Here is a 21,457-nt window from a genome sequence, read left to right on the forward strand (position 1 = left end):
TAATTTTTTGATACAAAGAATAGTGAAGTTGCTGGGGCTACCCTTGAACCTGAAAAGTCCCTGTCTCAGCCTCCCACATACTGGGATTACAGGCTTGCATTGCCATGTCTGGCTCTGTCATCTGAATTGGGGCAGTCTTATGGAAGACTGAGCTCTTAATTTTTGGGGTCCTGTTATGCTTGGATAAAAAATTGTCCCCTGAAGATCTCACATATTAATTTCAGAGTTGATATAATCAATGAGGGCTGGAATCTCATCAATAGATAAATTCATTGTAATGGTTTTGCCATGTAACAGCAGGCATGGTGTCTCTGGAGTGTGGCCCAGGGATTTTGCTTTCTTCTTTGGATCCCCTTGTTTTGTGTGCCCGCCTCCTTTCAGTCTCCATGATGTGAGATCGAGCCCTGGTGTTGTCCCTCTCTCTGCTTCCTGCTCCCATGCCCTGAGCTCGGAAGACCTGGCCTGCCACAGACTGAATCCACAAATCTCCAAAAAACTGTGAGCAAATAAACCTTCCTTCCTCTAATTTGTGTGGTCAGTCGTTTTTAATTAATTAATTTATTTATTTATTTAATTTATTTATTGCGGGTCTGGGGATGGAACCCAGAGGCATTCGACCTCCGAACTTCACCCCCTGCCCTATTTTTTATTCTTTATTTTGAAACAGGGTCTCGTTGAGTTGCAAAGAGCCTCACTAAGTAGCTGAGGCTGTCTGTGAACTGCAATCCTCCAGTCTCAGCCTCCCAAATACTGGGATTATAAGCATGCGCCACCACGCCTGGCTATTGTCAGTTGTTTTAGATGGCAGCAGTGAGAATGTTGACCAAGATAGGTCCACACACACACCACTAACTTGCTGATTACTGCAAGAATTGAACTGCAAGACTACCACTTGGCATTGGTGACTGAGCATCCCCTTTTCTTTATTCTCTTTTTATTTCTTCTTAAAGGTCTATGTTTTTGAATCTGGAATGTCTCTCAAAAGTTCCTGTAGGCCAGGCATGATGGATCATGCTTGTAATCCCAGCATTTGGGAGGCAGAAACTGGAGGATCACAGTTCAAGGACAGCCTCAGCCACTTAGTAAGGCCCTTTGCAACTCAGTGAGATCCTGTTTCAAAAATAAAAAGACTAGCTGGGCGTGGTGGCGCACACTTGTAATCCCCGCACTTGGGGGGCTGAGACAGTAGGATCACGCAGGTTTGAAGCCAGCCTCAGCTCGCTTAAGAGACCCTGTTTCCAAATAAAAATATGAAATAGGTCTGGGAGTGTAGTCCGGCGGTAGAAGGCCCCTGGGTTCCATCTCCAATACCACCAATAAAATAAAATAATAAAAAGACTAAAAACGAGCACTGGGGGTGTAGCACAGAGGTAGGATGCCCCTGAGTTCCATCCCTGGTACCACACAAAAAAAGTTCATGTATTGCCAGGTGTGGTGACACACCCCTATGATCCTAGTACTTGGGAGGCTGATACAGGTGGTTTGCCATTTCAAGGCCAGCCTCAGAAACTTAGCAAGGCCCTCTACAACTTACCCAGACTCTGTTTCAAAATTTAAAATAAAATAGGACTGTGGGCTGTAGCTCAGAGTTGGAATGTCTTTGGGTTCAATCTCCAGCACACCATACACACACCCAAAAGAAAAGCTCATGTATTCAAAGCATGGTTCCCAGGGCAGCAAGGTTGAGAAATGGGAGTTTTAAGAAACAACTGGATGGTGAGGGCTTTGACCTCATCAGTGGATTAACTGATTGACAGATCGGTCATTTGAACTGTCTACTGGTGGTTACTGCAGGCAGGCGGAGCATGGCTAGAGTAAGCAGGTCACTGGGGTGTGGCCTTGGGCACTTTATCCACCTCTGGTCCTCTCCTCTCTCCTGCTTCCTGGCTGCCGTGGGCTGAGTGGCTTTCCTCTGTCATGGGCTTCTGCCATGGTGATTCTTCTTGGGAGCCTGCCAGCCACTGGCTGAGACCTCTGATGCCATGAGCCACAGTGAACCTTTCCTTGCTAGGGCTCATAAAGCTGACTAAGGTGGAGGGAAAACCCTGTGACCAAATGAGGCTAGAATTCTGATGCCCATGGCTCATAAGGCTGGATTAAAATCACCTTGTTTTGAAAAATCTTCCTTTTGGCCACACGTTAAATCCACTTGATTTAGGATAGTCTCCAAGTGCGTTTTGAAGAAGTTGAAATCTTCAGTAGGTTGGAAGCTGTCAGGCAGAACAGTGGGTAAAGATGCTGAATTATTTAAAATGGCACAGCAAATGAATAAAGCCTGGGTCAAGGCAACCTCAGGAAAGCTTCCTGACCTTCTGTCTAGTAGGTCAGCGCAGCCGTAGCGTTCTCCCCCGTTTGGAAGGCGTACGGGAGCAGGCTGTTTATTACTGACATGTGGATGGGCAGAGGGAGGTGAGAATGGACCTTGGCTGTTACCACATTCCAAGAGACACATTGATCTAAGCAGCAGTGGGATGGAGCTTGGATGGTATCTTTGGGTTTTTGTTCTTTGCATGAACTTCAGGGGAAATACTTGTCGTGATGTTTCATGACTTCATCTTTGGAAGGATATGGGTAAAATGGGAGGTGTCACGGGGCCTGATATCATGACTCAGTAAATATCTTGAGTAGCAGGGTTAAGACTGGCTGAGCAATGAATCCTATCACGTATCCCCCCCAAAAGAGCCTGAAGTATCCAAGGTACAAAAGAAAAGAAATCTCTTATTCAGGAAAGTATGGGTTATAGTTGAGCTATGACATACACACTGGGCTTTTTTTTTTTTTTTCTGCAGCCAATATTATTTTTCTTGCCTAACAAGTTTGCTGCTTATTAAAAATATATATACTGGGCAACACTTCTAGGTATATTTTGGGTAAACATTCGAGGCCGTCAGAATCATCCTCAAATAAAAACACTAATGTTTCTTGTCTTGACTCACTGAAGTCAGCGGCCACAGACTTATCTTGGTGTAAGTGAAGCAGCTCCAGTGCCTTTTGCCTTCCCTCCAGAGCCCTGGCTGCTCTCCAGCTCAGCGCCGCCTCCACCGGGAGGAGAAGGGAGGTAGCTGGCTGCTTGTCTCCACCCAAACAGCAACGGAATTCCTTGGCCTGGCTGTTCAGTAATCCCCTGCCAGCTGGCTGCCTGCTCTTCCTCTGGGAGCTCAGTGAATCACACCTCCGCAGCACATTTGGCTCTTGCAGGCCCTGAAGGGCTGGAGCGTGGCGTGTGCCAGCAGCGAGGAGCTGCAGCCCAACTTCTGAGCATGGCTAACATCGGGCCCCTGGGACTTCTGAGCACAGGAGGTGTCCCAGCTGCGGGAGAACTGGCCTCCAGAGGCCCGACTTATTCAAAACAGGCCCTGCAGTCCTGCTTCCCCTGCAGGCGAGCACTTTCTCTCCCCCTTTCCCTATGGGCCCTTCTAGGAGCAGAGGTTCTCACAGATAGGCAAGCAATGGAAGAATGGACATCCTCGGTCCTCTTCTCGCCCTCCTGGCTGGCATCGGAGAATGTAGCCCTCTCATATACTCCTTCAGCTGTCCATAAAGGTGTCTGCAGGATACCTGGAGTGACAAACTGGGTCATAAATAGGACCAAAGTGGTGGGGCGGGGATTTCTGTTTCACTGGTTCAGGCCCTGGCAACCAGGAAAGACCTGACTGTTGAGACATCCTACAGGTGCACAGTCCAGGGCTGAACCTTTTTCAAGAGCATGGATGGGGTCAGATTTCAGCTGCTTTTAGTTTGAGAGCCTTTCTTTAGATAGGTCATGAGACAAAAGCCCATTGCACATAAGTTGCAAGGCAAGCAAAGCCACTCCACTCCCCCTCCTCTGCCCCAGCTCGCAAAATGCTTACCCAGCACGGGTCCCCTCTGCCCAGGAGGCCCCCGGGCAAGGCTGGCCCTTCAGTGTGGCCAGCTCAGTCACATCCAGGGAGGTCTCTCGTAGGAAAGGGAAGTGTGAGCTGAGGGCTCCGGAGCCGCAGCAGGGCGGGAAGTGGGGGTACCCACGAGGAAATTCGCCATCTACCTTATTAAGGTATTCCTGTAATGCCACGTTGTCAAGGCGGAAGGGTCGATTGCTTCCTCGACTGGGGATCAACGGAGGCCTGGGCTTAGGTGATGGGAAAGAATTGTAACACATGCCAATCGGAGACATAGAAGTTTATTTAGGAAAGTAGGAGATACAATTCAAGGGAGGGTGCAGGCCACCCCAAGAGTGAGAGGAGGCCTTTGGGATTGTGAGACTCTTCTCTTATATGGGGCTTCCATGAGGGGTGGGCAGGGGCTTGAGGGTGACCACAGTACTGACCGTCACTGCCTCTCGGCAGGCATCCTGTTAGACTGAGGACAACCAGCGAAGCTGAGGGGTTGCTCTCCAGTGACCTGAGGGTGCCATATGCTGCTTAGCGTCGCTTGTAAATTTCTCAGGTGCTTTTGGGTCTGATAGGCCTGTCACAGGCTTCCATATTTAGGTTACATTTTCCTTGTTCTCCTTTTCTACCTAGTTCATTTCTTCTATCCTGCATCAACTTAGCTCATAGACACTGCTAACTAGGAGTTCCATCTGAGATTTCTTGCTTGATTGGTGAAGGCTGGTGATGGAAAGTCCCAGCTCTGGTCCAGGCTCTCCCCAGCACCCTGTGGTCATGGCCACACAGGAGCCAGCCTGAAACCAGCCTGGGAGGGAAAGGCACGGAGCTCTGTGCCCTCCACAGACCCTCTGTTGCCTGCTCTCCTGCTTCCCTCTACAGGGCGGAGCTCAAAGCCTGGGGGGGGGGCAAGATCCCAGGCAGGGCGCAAGGGCACCTCCTTACTTGCCCCCATCCCGCTCTTCCCAGCACCCAGCCCATGCCACTCACCATCACTGCCCAAATGCATTTTTAAAGATTATTTGCCTCAAAGAATTAAAAAATAACTCTTTCCCCCACATAATCTATCTAGATTCTGAAGGAACTGGGTCAAGTGTATTCACCTGTGACCTTCACCCTGCTTGGTGCTGTTTCTTCTGTCTTCCAGTCACATCCTCATCATTCATCCATTAGAAAGGCTCAGTCAAGTTCAGTGGCTATCCTGACACTTGGCAGACTGCTCTGACTTCTACTGAGCGGCCTCTGCCTTCTTGAGCTGACCTGCGTCCATCCCAGTGCGCCTGCTTCGCCCTGCGTGGTCTGTACCACCTGCCCTCATTTTCCAGGACAAGGATTCTGTCTCATGGATCCAGGCAGTTCCAGTGCTTGCTCAGTTCACTGCAACCAGTATTTCCCTCTCTTCTGCCTTATTCTTATTGCCTACTCACACAGAATAGTCCCCACAGACAGGGAGAGGGAAAGAGGAGAAAGGAGAAGAAAATACACAGAAAGAGGGAGAGAAGGGAAAGGGAGAAGGATCAAGTGCCAAAAAGCCAATCTTCCCACTTTCTTGCTCTCTCTCTTTAGTAATGCATGCCCAGCATAACCTCTGAAGTACCCATTCACCACCTTGATAACCGCCGAGACTGTGACGTGTCTATCAGGATAAGAGCCTCAGGCCGCAGTTTAACCAGCAGTGCTTTCTGTTCAGTGGGAACATGCAGCAGTGCGTCTTACTAGAGACATCATCTCTGGTGGGATGAAATGTGGTACCCTGCCTGAAAAAAAAAAGCCACAGAACTCCGCTTTGTACCAGGTGCCACTCAATTCTCAACTACTGCCATCTGGCTCCTGCTCCCAGCCATGCCACTGAAAGATGCTTGCCTACTTCTGCAAGCCAATGTGTTTTGGCTTGACCTACGTAGTGCTTTTGTGCATACTGGCCTCCCTTGGTTTCCAGAGCACACCCTCTGTCTGGCCCTCCTTGCTCCTTCCTCCAGCCAGTCTTCCTCGCCTGGCCTTGCTGGACTCCTGGTCCCTGGGGCCAGTATTCTTCAGGCTTGTTCCCGAGTCCTCTTCTCATGCTACTCCTGTGGCCCTTTCTTTATCAGTCACCCCCAGAACAAAGACTCCCAACCTTGGGTCCATGTTGGAATTCCTCTCTGGATCCTAATGTGTGTCTGTGCATCTTTATCCCATAAAACAGGGGTCTCAGTTTGGCCTGGTTTTCCCCATACAGGGCATGGGGCAATGTATGGAGATATTTTTGTTTCTTCTAACTTAGGGGATGCCACTGGCATCTAAGGAGTATTGACGAGGAACTCCATTCAGTATCCTACAGTACACAAGACAGAACAATACTTAAGATGGGCTGCTGGAAGCACTTGAGATGTACAGCATCCCAGGGTGAACGGCCCCTTGGGCATCTTACTCGCCTCTCCCACTGGGCTGGAGGCTTACAGATACATTGTGTCTTATTCATCTTTCTTTCCCTTAAGAGTATCCAAGGGCTGCTAGATATTGTCAGATCAGTGGATTGTCATCACTGTTTTTATCTCAGATGTCGCTGTAAGTTCTCTGAAGACAAGAACTAAGTGCAGCGTGTGATGATGAAGATTCAGGGACAGGCAAGGAAAATCAGAGGACTTGGAACTCCTTGCCTGTTCTGGGCATAGCTGATGCTTATGGCCACAACATGTATGGGAAGGGGAAAAGCCTAAAAACATTTAGATTGTTATTATTTTTAAAACCTGACAAAAGGATGAATATAGAATGCATAAACAAGGTTCATGTTGACAGAATGTGACACAAATAAAAGCTAATACTAAAGGAAAGACTAAAGGAAAGAGGCCAGGTTGTGTTTGAATAGTAAATATAATCTAAAGTAAAATGGAAAGGGAAAATGCCAATAAAATAAATACAAAGCCTTGGAGGGAAAAGAATGAATTAAGGTATTTTAGCAGTGTTTTATTTTCCCCCTTATTTTAGCATTCTCCTGTTTGAGTAATGTTTTTAAAATTCCCCAAATCACTGAAATTAGGTCTTCATAAAAATACCAAATTAGTTGTTTTACCTCAAACTCTGTTTCCTTCCCATTTCCTCCACAGCAGGCATTTTTAAAAGCAAAGCCATGAGCCACACCCACTGCCAGCTGCTGTGGATTGAAGGGGTCTGCATCAGATGTCTCCTTCCAGGGATCCCCTTCCCTATTCCTACTTACTAGCCTTTTTTCTCTTTTATTTTGGCTGGATATATGACATGCATCTTTGTGAGGTGGCAACATATACCTGAGGCAGGATATAAATTCATGATTTATTATTTTTTTCTGAATTCATTTGGATACCTTATATACAAGATCTAGGTATGAAAGCAAAGCATTTTGGATCAATGAGAGGAAATCCCCTCTGTGATGCAGGAAAGCGTGAAGATCCTTAGGCCTGAGAAACCCTGCTAAGACTTGGTAAAGAAGCACTCGTCACTCACAAGACAGAAGGCCCACCTGGGGGCACATGCCGATCCTTGTGTGTTCATGCTTACACAGAGCTGCACCTGTCTCCATTTCCCTCCGATACACACAGCCAGCACCCTCACCCAATAGCTATCCCAATAGGTGGCTCAAAAGCTGTGTAAGTATTTGAGGAAACAAACCCTGTTTGGAGTCTTCTATGGTGATCTATACACGAAAAGACAAATGACATATTACTGAGATCAGTAATTAAAAGCCACATAAAAGTAGGCTTCTATCATGCCAGTTAATGTATTAGGGTGATCTCAGAAATAAAGGATGATATCTAAAAGAGGACCAAGGTAAGCTATTAGACATTAAAACATATGACCATCCTTCCTCTTAGAGTTTGGCAAAGCAGTAATAAGAAGCTGGAGGCACACGTCTATAATCCCAGTGTTTGGGAGGCTGAGACAGGAGGGTCACAGATTTGAGGCCAGACTTAGCAACTTAGTGAGACCCTGTTTCAAAATAAGAGATAAAACAAGGCTGGAGGTAGACTCTTTCAATCCCCAGTACCACCCACACCCATACCTTCAAAGAAACATAACAAAATTGCCACCCCCCCCCTATATAACCCACCTCACACCACCACAGGCAGTTTGACTGGCATTTTAGTCTCCATGTGATGGATGTGGAATCTGAGTCTCACAGCAAAAGTCCACATCGTTCACATGTGAGGCTCTGAATTCCAACATGGGCTCTGGGTTTTTCTAAAGAAAGCATTCTTCCTATTCAGCTATGAATTAAATAACCAATCCAATTAAAAAAATTCAGTACAAAGTTTTTTTATTGACATTGTAAGAAACATTGTTTTTTTTTTTCTTCTTTGTTACAAAAGGACTAAGTGGTTCTGAAAGTCAAGGGTAGAGTTTGTGTCTGGGCTGCAGCCTCTGGCTCGAGGTGCGCGCGCAGAGCATGGGGCGGCTGCAGGCTCCTCCAAGGAAGGCCACACCCAAACACTATGCCTACAATACTTAAATGTATTTACACATGTTTCTTTTCAAAAAGGATTACACATTTTTATTTTTTAAAAATCTAAAAAAGGTGAAAAAATGAACTTGTATTTATTTTACACATTTGCAGGATACACAAAGAATAACTTGTCAGAAGAGAACATCCTCCTTATCAGTTCCAAGCAAAACAGGAAACCAGGTTACAAGACAGCTCAGATCGCTACAATCCGCACTCCCTTGGCCACTGAGCACACGGCCTAGGAGTGCTGCTCGGGCCACACCGACCAGTCCCTCTCACTGACAAGAGTAACATAAAATAAGGCACATACATCGCAAGAATCAAAACTTGATGGCTCCAGAAGATAAGACAACGTGAGAGGAGCAGGTTTAATTTGTTCTTCAGAAAACAGAAACGGCTTGAAAAACAAAAAGAAGTTTTGCACAGATATTGAACAAAAGTACCATGTATGAACCTGCATTTTATTTTTATTAAATGGTGACACTGCTAAGTAGATGCAGTCCCTTTAAATGCATAGGTCAGAGAAATAGAAAGAAGGTTGGAGGCTGTGGGTGGGCCCTTCGCTATGAGGTGGCAGGTCTGCAGAAATCATATGTCCTCATAAGACCTTTCACAGGACAGATGACTGAAATCCTGGGAGAATACACTTCCTCTTCCCTCTCTCCTTTCTTGTATCCTTCTGAAATTTCCACATTGAGAGGCCAAGTATTGAGCTGAAACGTGTCCCTGCAAATCTAAAGGCAGCAGCAAGGAAAATGAGGATGAAAAAGAAAAAAAGAAAGAAAGATAAAAAGAGGGGAACCCAGAGGAAAAAGCAGAATGTTGGAAACAATGCTGGTCCTGATGGATCACTGCCCAGCCTTCCCGGAGGGCGAAAGTGAGGTGGGAATTATGGTCATCAAGATATGCAGGTCTCTGGTAAGCATATTCCTGGGGAAAGACTGTTGGAGAAAGAGGTCAGCGTGGCCAGGACCTGCACTCCTTGCTCAGGAGTAGGAAAGAAAGTGGGATAGCCGGGCGTGGTGGTGCACTCTTGTAATCCCAGCATCTGGGAGGCTGAGACTGGAGGATCACGGTTCAGTTTGCAGACAGCCTCAGCTACTTAGTGAGGTCCTCCCCAACTTAGTGAAACCCTGTTTCAAAATAAAGAATAAAAAATAAGGCAGGAGGTGTAGCTTGGAGGTCGAATGCCCCTGGGTTCCATCCCCAGACCCGAAAAAAAAAAAAAAAAAAAAAAAAAGAAAGGAAGAAAGAAAAGAGAAAGAAAGAAGAAAGTGGCATGCAAGAGGAGACCTGTGTACTGTGAGGCTCATGGGGAAATGGAATTCCAGGAATGGATCACTGATTTTGTGGCAAGAAAGTGACCTGTTTGAAGAACAGAGAAGCCTTGCTTTTCAGCTGAAAAGGAGTAGGGACTCTGTTCTCCTGAGCTCAGATCAGTAGTTCTCTTTTGCCAATGGGCTGTTCCAAAGGGGACATAGTTTTTGGCTGAAAAAAGGCGGGCTACCTGGGGAAGAATATCAGGGCACAGAGGGGGATTTACAGCATAACACTGCTGGTCTCAGGAACATCTAGTTGAAAGCAAACAGTTTGAGCCACAAAACCCTAAATAGCAAATTTACCTCCATACTGAGATTCTTGGTCCATATGAGAGAAAATAAACATGATAAAAATGGGCTGGTTCTAACATTCTTTCTATTAGCTAACACTTTATTTGATTTTCCTCTTTCTACTCCTAACTTAAAAGGAAATTAGGAGATAAGCCGCACAATTGAATCACAAATCACTTTGGGTAAATCCAACTCCAGGGGCAAATGGGGACAGAATGCAGGAAGTTGTGTGAGGTGTTAATACTTTAATAGTCACATATTTTAAAAGCAATATGCTGGATAATCCATGTACTCTTTGCACACGCATAGTATGACTTTTATGTGTATCAACTGCACATGGAGAATAGCTGTACTTTTTAAATTTTTAATTGTTATAATCCAAAACAGAAGTGCAGATACTAGTCCATATTAAGGACTAATGGCACAGAACATGTAACACAGCATTTCACAGATACGGTGTAGTATCCACATGGTACTAAGTGTCCATGCTCCTGCCCTCCAGTGTTAAAAATGGTTGAAGCAATTTATTCCCAATATCAATGTATGTGAACTTTTCCCTTTTATAACTGAATTTTACAAATCCCTTAAAAATAGGATGCTTAGAACAGAAATACTCCTTCACTAGAGTGGAATTAATAAATGTTAATGATATAGCCAGTTGTGAGCTGTTCAAATACCTAAATACTTAGAGCTACATATAACCAATTCTCAGTTATCTATGACAATGGGGAAAGAGATGGAACTAATCAACAGATACAGGAAACCCACAAATATTCCCAAAACTAATTCTACCCAATTGTTTCAATCTACAATCTATCTAACTTCTTACCAGAACAGATACAAGTAGCAACATGTCTGAGTGTCACCAACTGTCCGTGCCCCTCCCTCACGGCAGCACTGAAGCTCTTGAAGGTAGAGAAGGCAAACAGGCTAACTGAGAACTGACCACCTAGGCACACCCACCCGAGCACAAAGGGGCCTGGAGCACGCCAGCCCCCGGCCGTGAACACACTCTTCCACTTGCAAGAGCCTCGCATTTCCTTCTGTGCAGCTGTTGAAAGCGTGCCCTGGTTTTTATGGGGTGGGAAGCATGTCAACAATCTGTTCTTTATGCTGCACAGCACCCACAAAATTCCTTAACTCACTATCCATATTCTGATTCTTGTGCCCAATGTGGGAATTAAAAAAGGAAACACACAAACAAAACATTGAGCACATGTAAAAGGAAATTTTAGAAGCTGGACATGTAAACTGTTGGTCATAAGCACACCAACCCTTTTTTCCTTGGAATCACAGAGAAGTATGTCAAATCAGTTCATTTGACTGCTCTTCTAAAAGAAAACATGCACACGTTTATACTGGTTTACTAAAAAGGGGGCTTACAAGTTAAAAAAAATAAGAGGATGAGTCAAGTGTAACAATACTGATTCAAAACTGAAATGGAAGACAGTTTCTCCCTAGAATACCTTAGGGTTTTTCAGAGTCCTTTTCCATAAAAGGATACTTGAAACACATCCCAGTTAGGTGAGATGAGATTGCTAAAATACATACAGAACTAAAAAAACAAACCAGCCAAAAACAGAGTTGGCTTCATCTTTCAACTCCTAAAGTTTTAAGTCTGTCTGCAGTCCTTCTTGCCTAACGCCTATTGCATAACTGCAAGGAATTTGCTTTCTTCCGCGAGGGAGGTCAGCAAAGAACTCATGTCCCCGACAGCCATGTTGGTGGTGCTCACGGGCAGGGCTGGGAAGGGGAGGGACGCTCGTGGAGTGGTGAGGCGGGAGGAGCTATGGGAAAGGTTCTGAATGATACTTGGGCTCAGGGCCCCTGACATCAGGCTGGAGTGGTCCCCGTCGTCAATGATGGCATCGAAATCAATCTGCACCCCTTCTAGGTCATGGCTGTCGAGGCTGTCAACTGTGCTTGTCACCTGGTTAGCACCCGGGGAAAGAAGCTCAGAGTTTTCAGCGCCGGCCCCCTGAAGTAGGCAGTTGGCATCAGACATGGAGAATGAGCCAGCTTTTGTGTCTTGCTGACTGAAGCCCAAGGTTTGGTCATAGAACTGACCAGAGAAATTCTGCATATTGGAACAGAGCTGCTGGGGCTGCCCGTGCATCTCCACCTTGATGCCATTCACCCTGCAGGGCTGACTCACGTCTCCGAGCTGTCCTTGCTGCTGCAGAGTGAGGCTGCCCCTCGGTGCAGCTTGGCGCCTGCTGCCCCCATAGCTGGGACACGGCTGGTAGCCCCTGACGACTGCCGAGCTGGCGGGCTGGCTGCCAACGCCGTGGGTCCCTGGCAGGCAGCTCTCCAGCCCTTGATAGGTGTTGAAGTGTGAGGTGGCACTAGGCTGCCCCAGCATCTGTTGGCCAGGGCGGCCTGCCCCCTGGTACTGCACGCTGTCGCCGAGTAGCTGGTTTGTGAGGTACCCCTGTCCCACTGGGTCTTGGCCCTGCAGGTCAGTCACTGTGCTGCCAGCTGACTCATTTGCTGCCACTAAAAGCCCCAAATCCAGCAGACCCCCATTTCCTTGCACGGTGGCGGTGCTTTTCAGCTTCGACCCCTGAATCCCGGCCCCACAGGCACTGTCTAGGGCACCGGGGGCCACCGGCTGCCTGTTGAGACAGCTCCCATACTGCTGGGCCTTATAGGGCGGTTCATGGAAGGCATCCGCCGCCGCGGTGCCAGCTCCGCAGCCCGCGTGCAGGGCCGGGAGCTCTGGGCCTCCGTAGGAGGCACTGTTCTCCGCCAGGGCCTGATAGCCGCCGGCTGGGCCAGCGCCGCCCCTCCAGGGATTCTGGGGGTAGACCGCCGCGTTGCTGTAGGACCCGAAGGCCCGGGCCTGCTGCGCCCTGGGCTGCTGGCCGCACTTCAGCTTGGAGGAGGACAGGTCGGCGCTCCCCGAGCTCACTTCGTTCCACTGAATGGGCAGGTCACTTTTGCTGCCTTCGCTGCAGGGCTGCTCCAGCGAGCGGTACTGCTGGCCGATTGGGCCCTCTGGCGGCCCAGGCGGGTCGAAGTCGCTGGGCCCTTGGGGTACCTTGCTGTCATCTGAGAGGGCGCTCTGCAAGTGCTGCCCATACCCAGCTTGGCTCTGGGAATTCAAATACTGCACCACGTCGTCGGGCAGGAAATCCTCGTCGTTCAGGTTGGCGGCATCCATGGTCAGGGACTCCAGGGTGACGTCCTCCGTGATGCTGGGGGGGCAGGGCGGCGTCTGGAAGTGGCGAGGCTGGCCGCCCTCGGGCCGGGTGTAGTTCTGAAGCACTAAATTACGCTTTTCCGCAGACGGAGGCAACCCCGGCGGAGTGAAGCTGTTGAGGCTGCTGAACCGCTGAACCCGGGGCAGGGACAGGTTCTCGGAGACCGTCCTCACGGGGTCGCTGGCTCTCCGCACCCCATTCCCCAGCGCGTCCTGGGGCAGCAGGAGGCGCCGGCCGTAACTGTGCGCGCCCCCGTCGCTGCACCTGCGGGGCGGGTGCACGGGAGGCAGGGCCACGCCTGGCTCCCTGCCCTCCCCCAGCAGGGCCATCCTGGTCTTCAGGCTCAGCCTCTCCAGGTGCGGCAGCGGCGTGGGCGGCGGCCCGCCCGTGGCGGCCGCGTACTTGGCCTTCAGGCGGTACTGCTGCGCGGGCGTGAGGCTGAGCAGGCTGGGCAGCCCGTCACACTGGCTGGCCTCGCTGGACCTGCGCGAGGCGTCGGTGGAGATGGGGTCGTAGGAGTCGGCCACGCTCACATTCTGAGGCCGGCCCTCCGCCTGGGACGCCTCGCTGGACCTGCGGCTGGAGAAGCAGGGGGAGATCCCGGAGGAGCGGCGGCTGCTCAGGTAGGCCGAGCTGATGGTGCTGGTGCTGCTGTCCCTGCGGTTGAGCATGTTCAGCATCGTGAGGTCCACCCCGGACACGTCGCCTCTGTTCGGGAGAAGAGTCACCGGCCCACCCGAACTGCAGCTATTGGACTGTGTGCCTGCAGAGAAAGTGGAGGGAGGAAGCGAGATGAGAGGGAGGGCGCCCAGGCAGGGAATGATGAGCAGGTGTGGCTGGGTGTCCTTAAATATTTGTTTTACAAAACAAGTGGTAGGCTATATGTGCCCTGCCCCCAATCTGGAACTTGCCAAGGCTCGAGTTACACCAACTTCTCCACGGTGCAGTTCAAGGCCCCCACCACCAAGACTCTAGGGACATGAACGCAAGTCCACGGGCTGAAGGTACTTGGGGAACTTCACATAGTTCACAATCTACAAACAGGCAACACACCTGAGTTGCTGGAGTGCAGAGGGTCACTGTAGGAGGGGGTCCAGGGATTCAGTGTCATCTCAGAAGCATAAACACTGAGTTGGGGGGCTGCCTATGGGGAAAAGATGCTTGCCTCTCCTTGAACTTCGTGACATAAATGAAAGTGGCTGCTAATCTCTTGGTTTCAGATTTTGGAAACCAGAGACAGGGTGCTAACCACAAATGCATCTACTGCTGAGATTTTCTTACCCTGAGGAACAATTATGATCTCACCACCAGAACCTAAGTCATTTGCAGTCTTTTGGTTTCAGTATCATTCTGTTATTGCCTAGTTTTAAAATAGTGACCCAGAAAGGGAAATGAATATTCATATGAGGGGCTTATGGCATAATCTCAGGATTGGTAAACAACAAAAATACTAGCAAACATAAAACTGAGGGCCCTGGTTCCTTTCACAGTGCTCTGGCCACATTAACAGAACAGAAAAAGCATGTGGTAACACACACTTGTAATGCCAGTACTTGGGAGGCTGAAGCAGGAGGATTTTAGATGGGGTTGGGGGTGTAGCTCCAAGGCAGAATGTACCTCGGCTCAATTTCCAGTACCAAAATAAATAAATAAATAGAAAAACAAACAAACCTGAGCACAGGTGTGGTCTAATGTGGAACTCACCATTTCCTATGAGAGGAGAGACCGCAGGGGCTTTGGGGGGTAGAATGGGGTTCAGTCGCGGAAGCATTCCATTCACTTGTTTGAGCCTTTCTAGTTTTACGTGCTCCATCCACCTTGTCCCTGCTGGATTTCTCCTGGCTTGCAGAGCGAGGGCTGTGGTTGCAGTGGAAATGGTTGAGTCCATGACTGGGGTTTCTTCGATAGCACCGAGGTCTGCTGCACTACCTCCGTCAGTCAGAGGAAGCTCGAGCCCACTGTTGGAATAGTTGCTGATGGGGGACTGTTGGCTGCTGCATGAAGACTGACCACCAGGGCTTGGCTGAGATGTCTGTTGGTGTCAAGAGGAAAGAAAAGTCACCAGGAAGGAGAGCCAACAATGACAGTGCGTGTGCATCAAGACCTCCAGGTCGGCAGCCAGCTGAGTGGTGGCTGAAGGTGGCATTTGGGCCATAGTGACTGATGGGCCACTGGCTGATGTGGGGGTAGCAATGGAGGTTTGATGTGGTGTGACCAGCATGACATCAGCCATGAAATCCTGTCCCGAGTGCTAACTCTGCACACATACTTCCTCTTACAATCCCACCCTCCAGGACTTTATTCGCTGGGCAAATTACTTAGTCACTTCCAACCTGTTTCCTCATCTATAAAATGGGGGTGATTTATTTATCTTAAGGATTGTCGTTGGGAATTAATGTGAAGTCTAGGGGAGTAATCAAGTATAAAAAGATCTAGGCATAATAATTAGTTCATAAGGCTTTAGTAAGTACATGGTCCTAGATGGTTTTAGTCTTAGGGTTCATTTTGCCCAGATAAAACATAAATACAACATATGCTCCACAGGACACCTTACCTTCTCTCCAACAAGCCTTAGAGGCTATTCAGAGAGGTACCCAATGCTCAGCGCTTTATAAGCATTTTTTGTACATTTTTCTGCTGTTATAGAACCTTAACAAGGGTGTGGGTCAAGGCAGCTGAAAGAACAAAAAGTGATTCACTTTGCTGCTGTACTCAAAGGGGAATGCAGGCTGCACTCACAGCCATCCTGAGTCTACAGAATGACTCCCTTCTCCTTGGTGAGCCCCTGGCATTCCACCAGGAGAATTGGGAAATGTTTCCCAGATTCTGACCAAGTGGACTCTAAGACATTCTCCAACTAATGGGAATTTAATTCAGCCCCCTGGTTCTCAATCAGGGAAAGTACCACCATCCTACTACAACAGGGCTCCTGGAAAAAGGTGGTGGGGAGCCGGGGCATCCCATTGTCTGGGAGCACTATACCAAAGGCCTGCGATGACACTGTGAACTGTCCTACATAGAGCTCCAGTGGGTTGACATGCAGTCAAATCCTTCTCATAAGGATGAGAAAAATGTTCAGAGAAGTCCAAGGACTGTGCAGTCACAAAGTTCATGGTGCAAGCAGCTTAGACTCCCAAGCTAGCTACTTTCATGCCTCTGAAACAACTACACTTCCACAGAAAGACTACTCAGTTATTCTGAGGTGGAATGCATAGCACCATTGGGAAGGCCTCTGTGGAGATAGGTCTTCTCTGTGGAACCCTTTGTGCTTTTTCTGCCATCACAGAATATAATACAGCCAAGCAAATGAACACTTTCTAAGTGAGTGCCACACAAGACAATAACTTGGTCCTGGGCAACCAAGCAGAGCAAAGGAAGATATGCAAGTCTGATCATGAGTATATGAAGTTTTACTTAATTTTTTGTCTCAGCAAAGCCTTGGGTTGCCAGACTGCCTGCTCCTTCCTGAGGAACTTGGAGTTTTCAGAGCTTTGGATATATTTCACTCTTGAACAGTGAAATCAGGATATGTGTGTGTACCTGAATCTGTGAATATATGTATGCACACACACATGCTGGCACTTACTTTCACAGAGTTAGAAGGCACACATGCACTTACAATTAGTAACTACTTAAGTGAGCTCAGACATTTAAATAGAGAGTCAATTGTTAACAATTAGTATATCTAGATCTTCCTCAAAGGAAGTGGTTCATGTCTGGCCCAAGAATGAATTTATACTAGACAGTAAAATGATTAAACAGAATTTGAGAACATCTGCTTGGTCGGCCCCAGTGTGATTTATTATGAAAATCTAGACAAATAGTACAATGAATTTTACCATCAAACTCCACATTTTCCACATGCTGCATGTTCAAAACACATTGCTTCTATATTTGAAACAAAGCTGAGTCATGTTCATTATCAAAGATATCACAAAGCCACAAAATGAAATTAAAATGAAATTAAAATTAAAAAATTGAATGTTAAATGGAAACAAAATTAAAACAAGAAAGAAGCCAAAATTCCCTCACCTTATTACCCACTGTCCTTAGGAAGTGAGAACAAGACATTTAGGAGCATTAGACAGAAGAGATGTTGCATTAATAAGAAAAAAGAAGAAAGAATTTTATTTATAGCATGATGATCAAATTAAAGACATGTTTAAAGAAAGCATTAGAAAAGGAAATTTCATGTCCATTAGTAAATGTCTATGGAGATAGCTACTTATATTTAAGTGTGTGTGTACACATACACAAGATAGTAGTCTGTTGTGGAAATGTGATTACATTATGAAGTTCACTGTAAAATATCCCTATGATATCTTTTCATCCTGTGTTTCCATTATTTAATTTTAATTTTTAAAATACTTCACCAGGCCAGGTGTGGTGATGCACAGCTGTAATCTTAAGAACCCTTGGTTCTTAAATGTTCCAAGAATATAAATCATCATTTATTGATGACATAACTAGCAGACCACCATTTCACTCTCCTTGATTAAACACGTAAGGATAAACTGTTGAATATTTTGCAAAATTAAGATACAAGTGTACTTTAGGAGAAAGATATATGTTCACCTCCTAAAAAGTATATAAAACAATTTATGCAGTGATTATTTTTATTTTTATTTTTTGGTGGTACTGGGGTTCCTGGAAGCCCTTCTACCTCTGGGCTACACTCCCAGACCTATTTTATTTTTGGAAACAGGGTCTCTTATGCCAGCGTGGCTGTCTTCGAACCTGCACGATCCTCCTGTCTCAGCCTCCCAAGTACGGGGATTACAAGCGTGCACCACCACACCTGGCACCAGTGATTAGTTTTAAAATACAGAAATCAATCATAATGCTTATATAAACATTTTGTTAGGATGCTTTATAAAAGCAAAATATGCTGAGAAATTATTATAATGCTAGATATCTTATTTGCATTATATTTAGCTAGAATTAATGTAAGTTTCTCAGAAATTTAGAGTTAAATGAAAACCCTAGTGAGCCAGTATATATAACTTCCCACCTTGCAAATGGCAGAACAGCATTATTTCCTGTCACAAATACTTCTACAACAGTGATATCACTTAGGAATTCACAGACTGCTCATATAATTGCTGGGCTATTCTAACTTAAATAAAATGCTTCCTTAATCCCAGAACTTGTAAGGCTGAGACAGGAGGACTGCAGGTTTGAGGACAGCCTCAGCAAGTAGTGAGACTCTCATCAACCTAGTGTGACCCTGTTTCAAAATAAAAATTAAAAAAATAGTGCTGAGGGTATAGTTTGGTGGTAGAATGCTTCTGGGTTCCATCCTCAGTTTCACCAAAAAACAAACAAACAAAAAAAAAATGCTTTCTTAAATTCAGTATAAATCTAGCCAGGTGTGGTGGTGCATGCTTGTAATCCCTGCCCTTGGGAGGCTGAGACAGGAGGATCGCACAGGTTCGAAGCCAGCCTCAGCTACTTAGTGAGGCTCTCAGCAACTTAGTGAGACCCTGTTTCCAAATAAAATATAAAATAGGTCTGGGAGTATAGCCCAGAGGTAGAAAGCCTCTAGATTCCTCCTTAAGTACAACCAAAAAATTAAAATAAAATAAATAAAATAAAATATAAAATAAGTTTGGGAGTATAGCCTGGAGGTAGAAAGCCCCTGGGTTCCACCCCAAGTACCACCAAAAAAAAATATATTTTTTTTTCAGTATAAATCTGCCTGTCAAAGGATTTCCTTGTGCCTAAAAATCTAAGCATGTGCCTTCTACCTGGTATATTTCCTCCACAAGTCAACGGGACAAACTTGATTCTAATATACTTAAATCCATTATAAACACAACCAAATGGAAATGCACAATACCTCCTCGAATACCATTCTTTTAATTTTTCTTGTCCTTTGAAATTTGTAGGTGTTTTAAGGAAATTCTACCTTAAGAAAAATCATCAAGTGAAGTTTGAAAGCAACTGAAAGCACTAGTCACATAGTCTAATATTCATCGGACCAAAACATTTGCCTAAAAACATTTTTCAAACCCTTTTCTTGTTCTCTGCTTTGTGGGTTCAGGCAGAAATGATCCTCAGCTTATCAATCTCTACTCTGATACTGTAGTTGCCATGCACCAGCAAAACATAGCCTTCCTCTCCACACCCATTCTGATCTGTGATCGCCATGAAACCTCTGCCCCTCCTTAGTCAGCCACCCTCACCCTTCTCCCCTGCTGGGAGTTTGAACCCCATGTGCACATGGCCTCTGCCCTCAGAGCACACTGACAGTTCTCTCTTGAATGCTTCTCACACACACGTGTTTAAGCCCTCATCACCCTGAGTAATACTTGTTTTTTGATGTGTCTATCCCACTGGACTCTAAAATCCCAAAAATTATGTATTGTAGCTTATTTATCTTGGGGTCGTCAGGGCAAAGATGACAGAAATATTTACAGAAAGACTCAATGAATAAATTTCTACATTACTGGCACTCTTAAAGAGATGAGACAGTTGTGTCTTAGCCTCCCACAAATGGTACGGCCTGGGATTGATTTTAAAAATCAAGAAACTCTTTTCTGAGTGAAATTATTTTAAGCAGGCCAACTCCAAGTGAGCAATCCAGGTTACTGGGCTCACAGCCCCTCTAGTCAGAGTGTCCTGCTTGAAGTGAGGATGGGACAGTCATGTCCTTCTAAATACCCTACAGAGGCATTTAAGTGAGACCTTTCTCATTTGAGGCATTCAAATGACCCTGGCTGAGCTCTGGGAAAATCAGGAGAGGGAATGACATACCATGGGCTTCTCAGCCTTGACCGTCTTCACCTGGAGGCAGTCTTCCCGCTTTGAGGTAGTGTTGCTGAGGTCCTTCTGCTCTCCAAGGGCTCCCTGAGCCGGCCGGCCAGGTGACCTGGACTGTGAATGGCTGCCTGAATCTCTTGGGGGTGGAGGCCGAGGATGCAAGTCCCCACGCTGCTTCTTGGTGACATGAGCCTCGGGGCCGTGCACGGTCTTCACATGTTTCCGGAGGGAGCTTGGGTCTGTGTAACGCTTAGTACAGCCTGGGATTTTGCACACATAAGGTTTCTGCCAAATGCCACAAAAGAATGAGAAGGGGGATTATTAGGGAAATGGTTCCACTCCAGTCCTACAGCCCTCTGTAGTGACTCATCATATATATATATATATATATATATATATATATATATATATATATATATTTTTTTTTTTTTTTTTTTTAAGATACTTTTACAAGCCGGGCTTGGTGGCGTACACATGTAATCCCAGCATTTGGGAGGCTGAGACAGGAGGATAGCAGCTTGCAGACAGCTACAGCTACTTAGTGACGCTCTGTGCAACTCTGTGAAACCCTGTTTCAAAATAAAGAATGAAAAATAGGGCTGGGGGTGTAGCTCAGAGGTAGAATGCTCCTGGGTTCCATGTCTGGTACTGCAAAAAAAAAAAAAAAAAAAAAAAAAAACTTTTACAAAGCTTGAGGTATTCAAATACCTCTAGGAACTAATGGTTTAATAAAGCCATTTGGACATGGCTCAGTGTCCACAGATTCTAACTTAATAAATTATTATTTTAGAAAGAGTTCTGGGAGAACTAAGGATGTATAAATTGCCATTATATTCTTTCTTTCTTTCTTTCTTTCTTTTTCTTTTCTTTCTTTTTTTTTTTTTTTTGGTGGTACCGGGGTTCCTGGAAACCCTTCTACCTCCAGGCTATACTCCCAGACATACTACATACATACATACATACATACATACATACATACATGAAACAGGCTCTCTTAAGCCAGCATGGCTGGCTTCGAACCTGCATGATCCTCCTGTTTCCGCCTCCCAAGTGCGGAGATTAGAAGGGTGCGCCACCACACCTGGCAAATTGCCTTTATATTCTTCAAAACATTTAAGCTGCGAATAGGAAGAATTATCATGGTATCAGGATAGGCTCTAAATAGGTATCTGCTGCTGCTGCTGCTGCTGCTGCTGCTGCTGCTGCTGCTGCTGCTGCTGCTGCTGTTGATGGTGGTGGAAGAAGGCTTAAAAGACTCATTATCTAATCATAGGAGAATATTGCACATCTTTTAGGAAAGACTGTGTGAAGAAAGTTATGGACATCCCTGTTCTGAGACTGCATTTTGTAAAGTGCTATTTATACATAGGCATGGTTAAAAAAAATGTCTACAGCATCTCCTATGTTAGATATCAGTAAGATGTGTAAAATGTGTTTCTCTGGTTAACTTTACAACTGTGCACATTTAGGATTAAAATATTAAGAACCTCTGTAGTCCTCATAAACTATAAAGTCCTATTATAGACTGTCCATGAGCACTGATCATACACTGCTCAG

General features: G+C 46.2%; 1 protein-coding gene across 1 annotated transcript in view; it reads right to left on the reverse strand.

The window, feature by feature from the left end:
- Nucleotides 1-11,580: 11,580 nt before the first annotated feature.
- GLI3 (GLI family zinc finger 3) overlaps nucleotides 11,581-21,457 on the reverse strand; it is a gene marked incomplete at both ends in the record, with an annotated part of 292,363 nt that continues 282,486 nt past the window's right edge. The window contains 3 exons of the mRNA XM_080701835.1: nucleotides 11,581-13,901; nucleotides 14,843-15,170; nucleotides 19,895-20,185. Coding sequence (XP_080557961.1) covers nucleotides 11,581-13,901; nucleotides 14,843-15,170; nucleotides 19,895-20,185 — 2,940 coding nt within the window. The remainder of the gene's footprint in view (nucleotides 13,902-14,842; nucleotides 15,171-19,894; nucleotides 20,186-21,457) is intronic.

Source organism: Muscardinus avellanarius, assembly GCF_963383645.1.
Source record: "Muscardinus avellanarius genome assembly, chromosome: 9".
NCBI classification, from domain to species: domain Eukaryota; kingdom Metazoa; phylum Chordata; class Mammalia; order Rodentia; family Gliridae; genus Muscardinus; species Muscardinus avellanarius.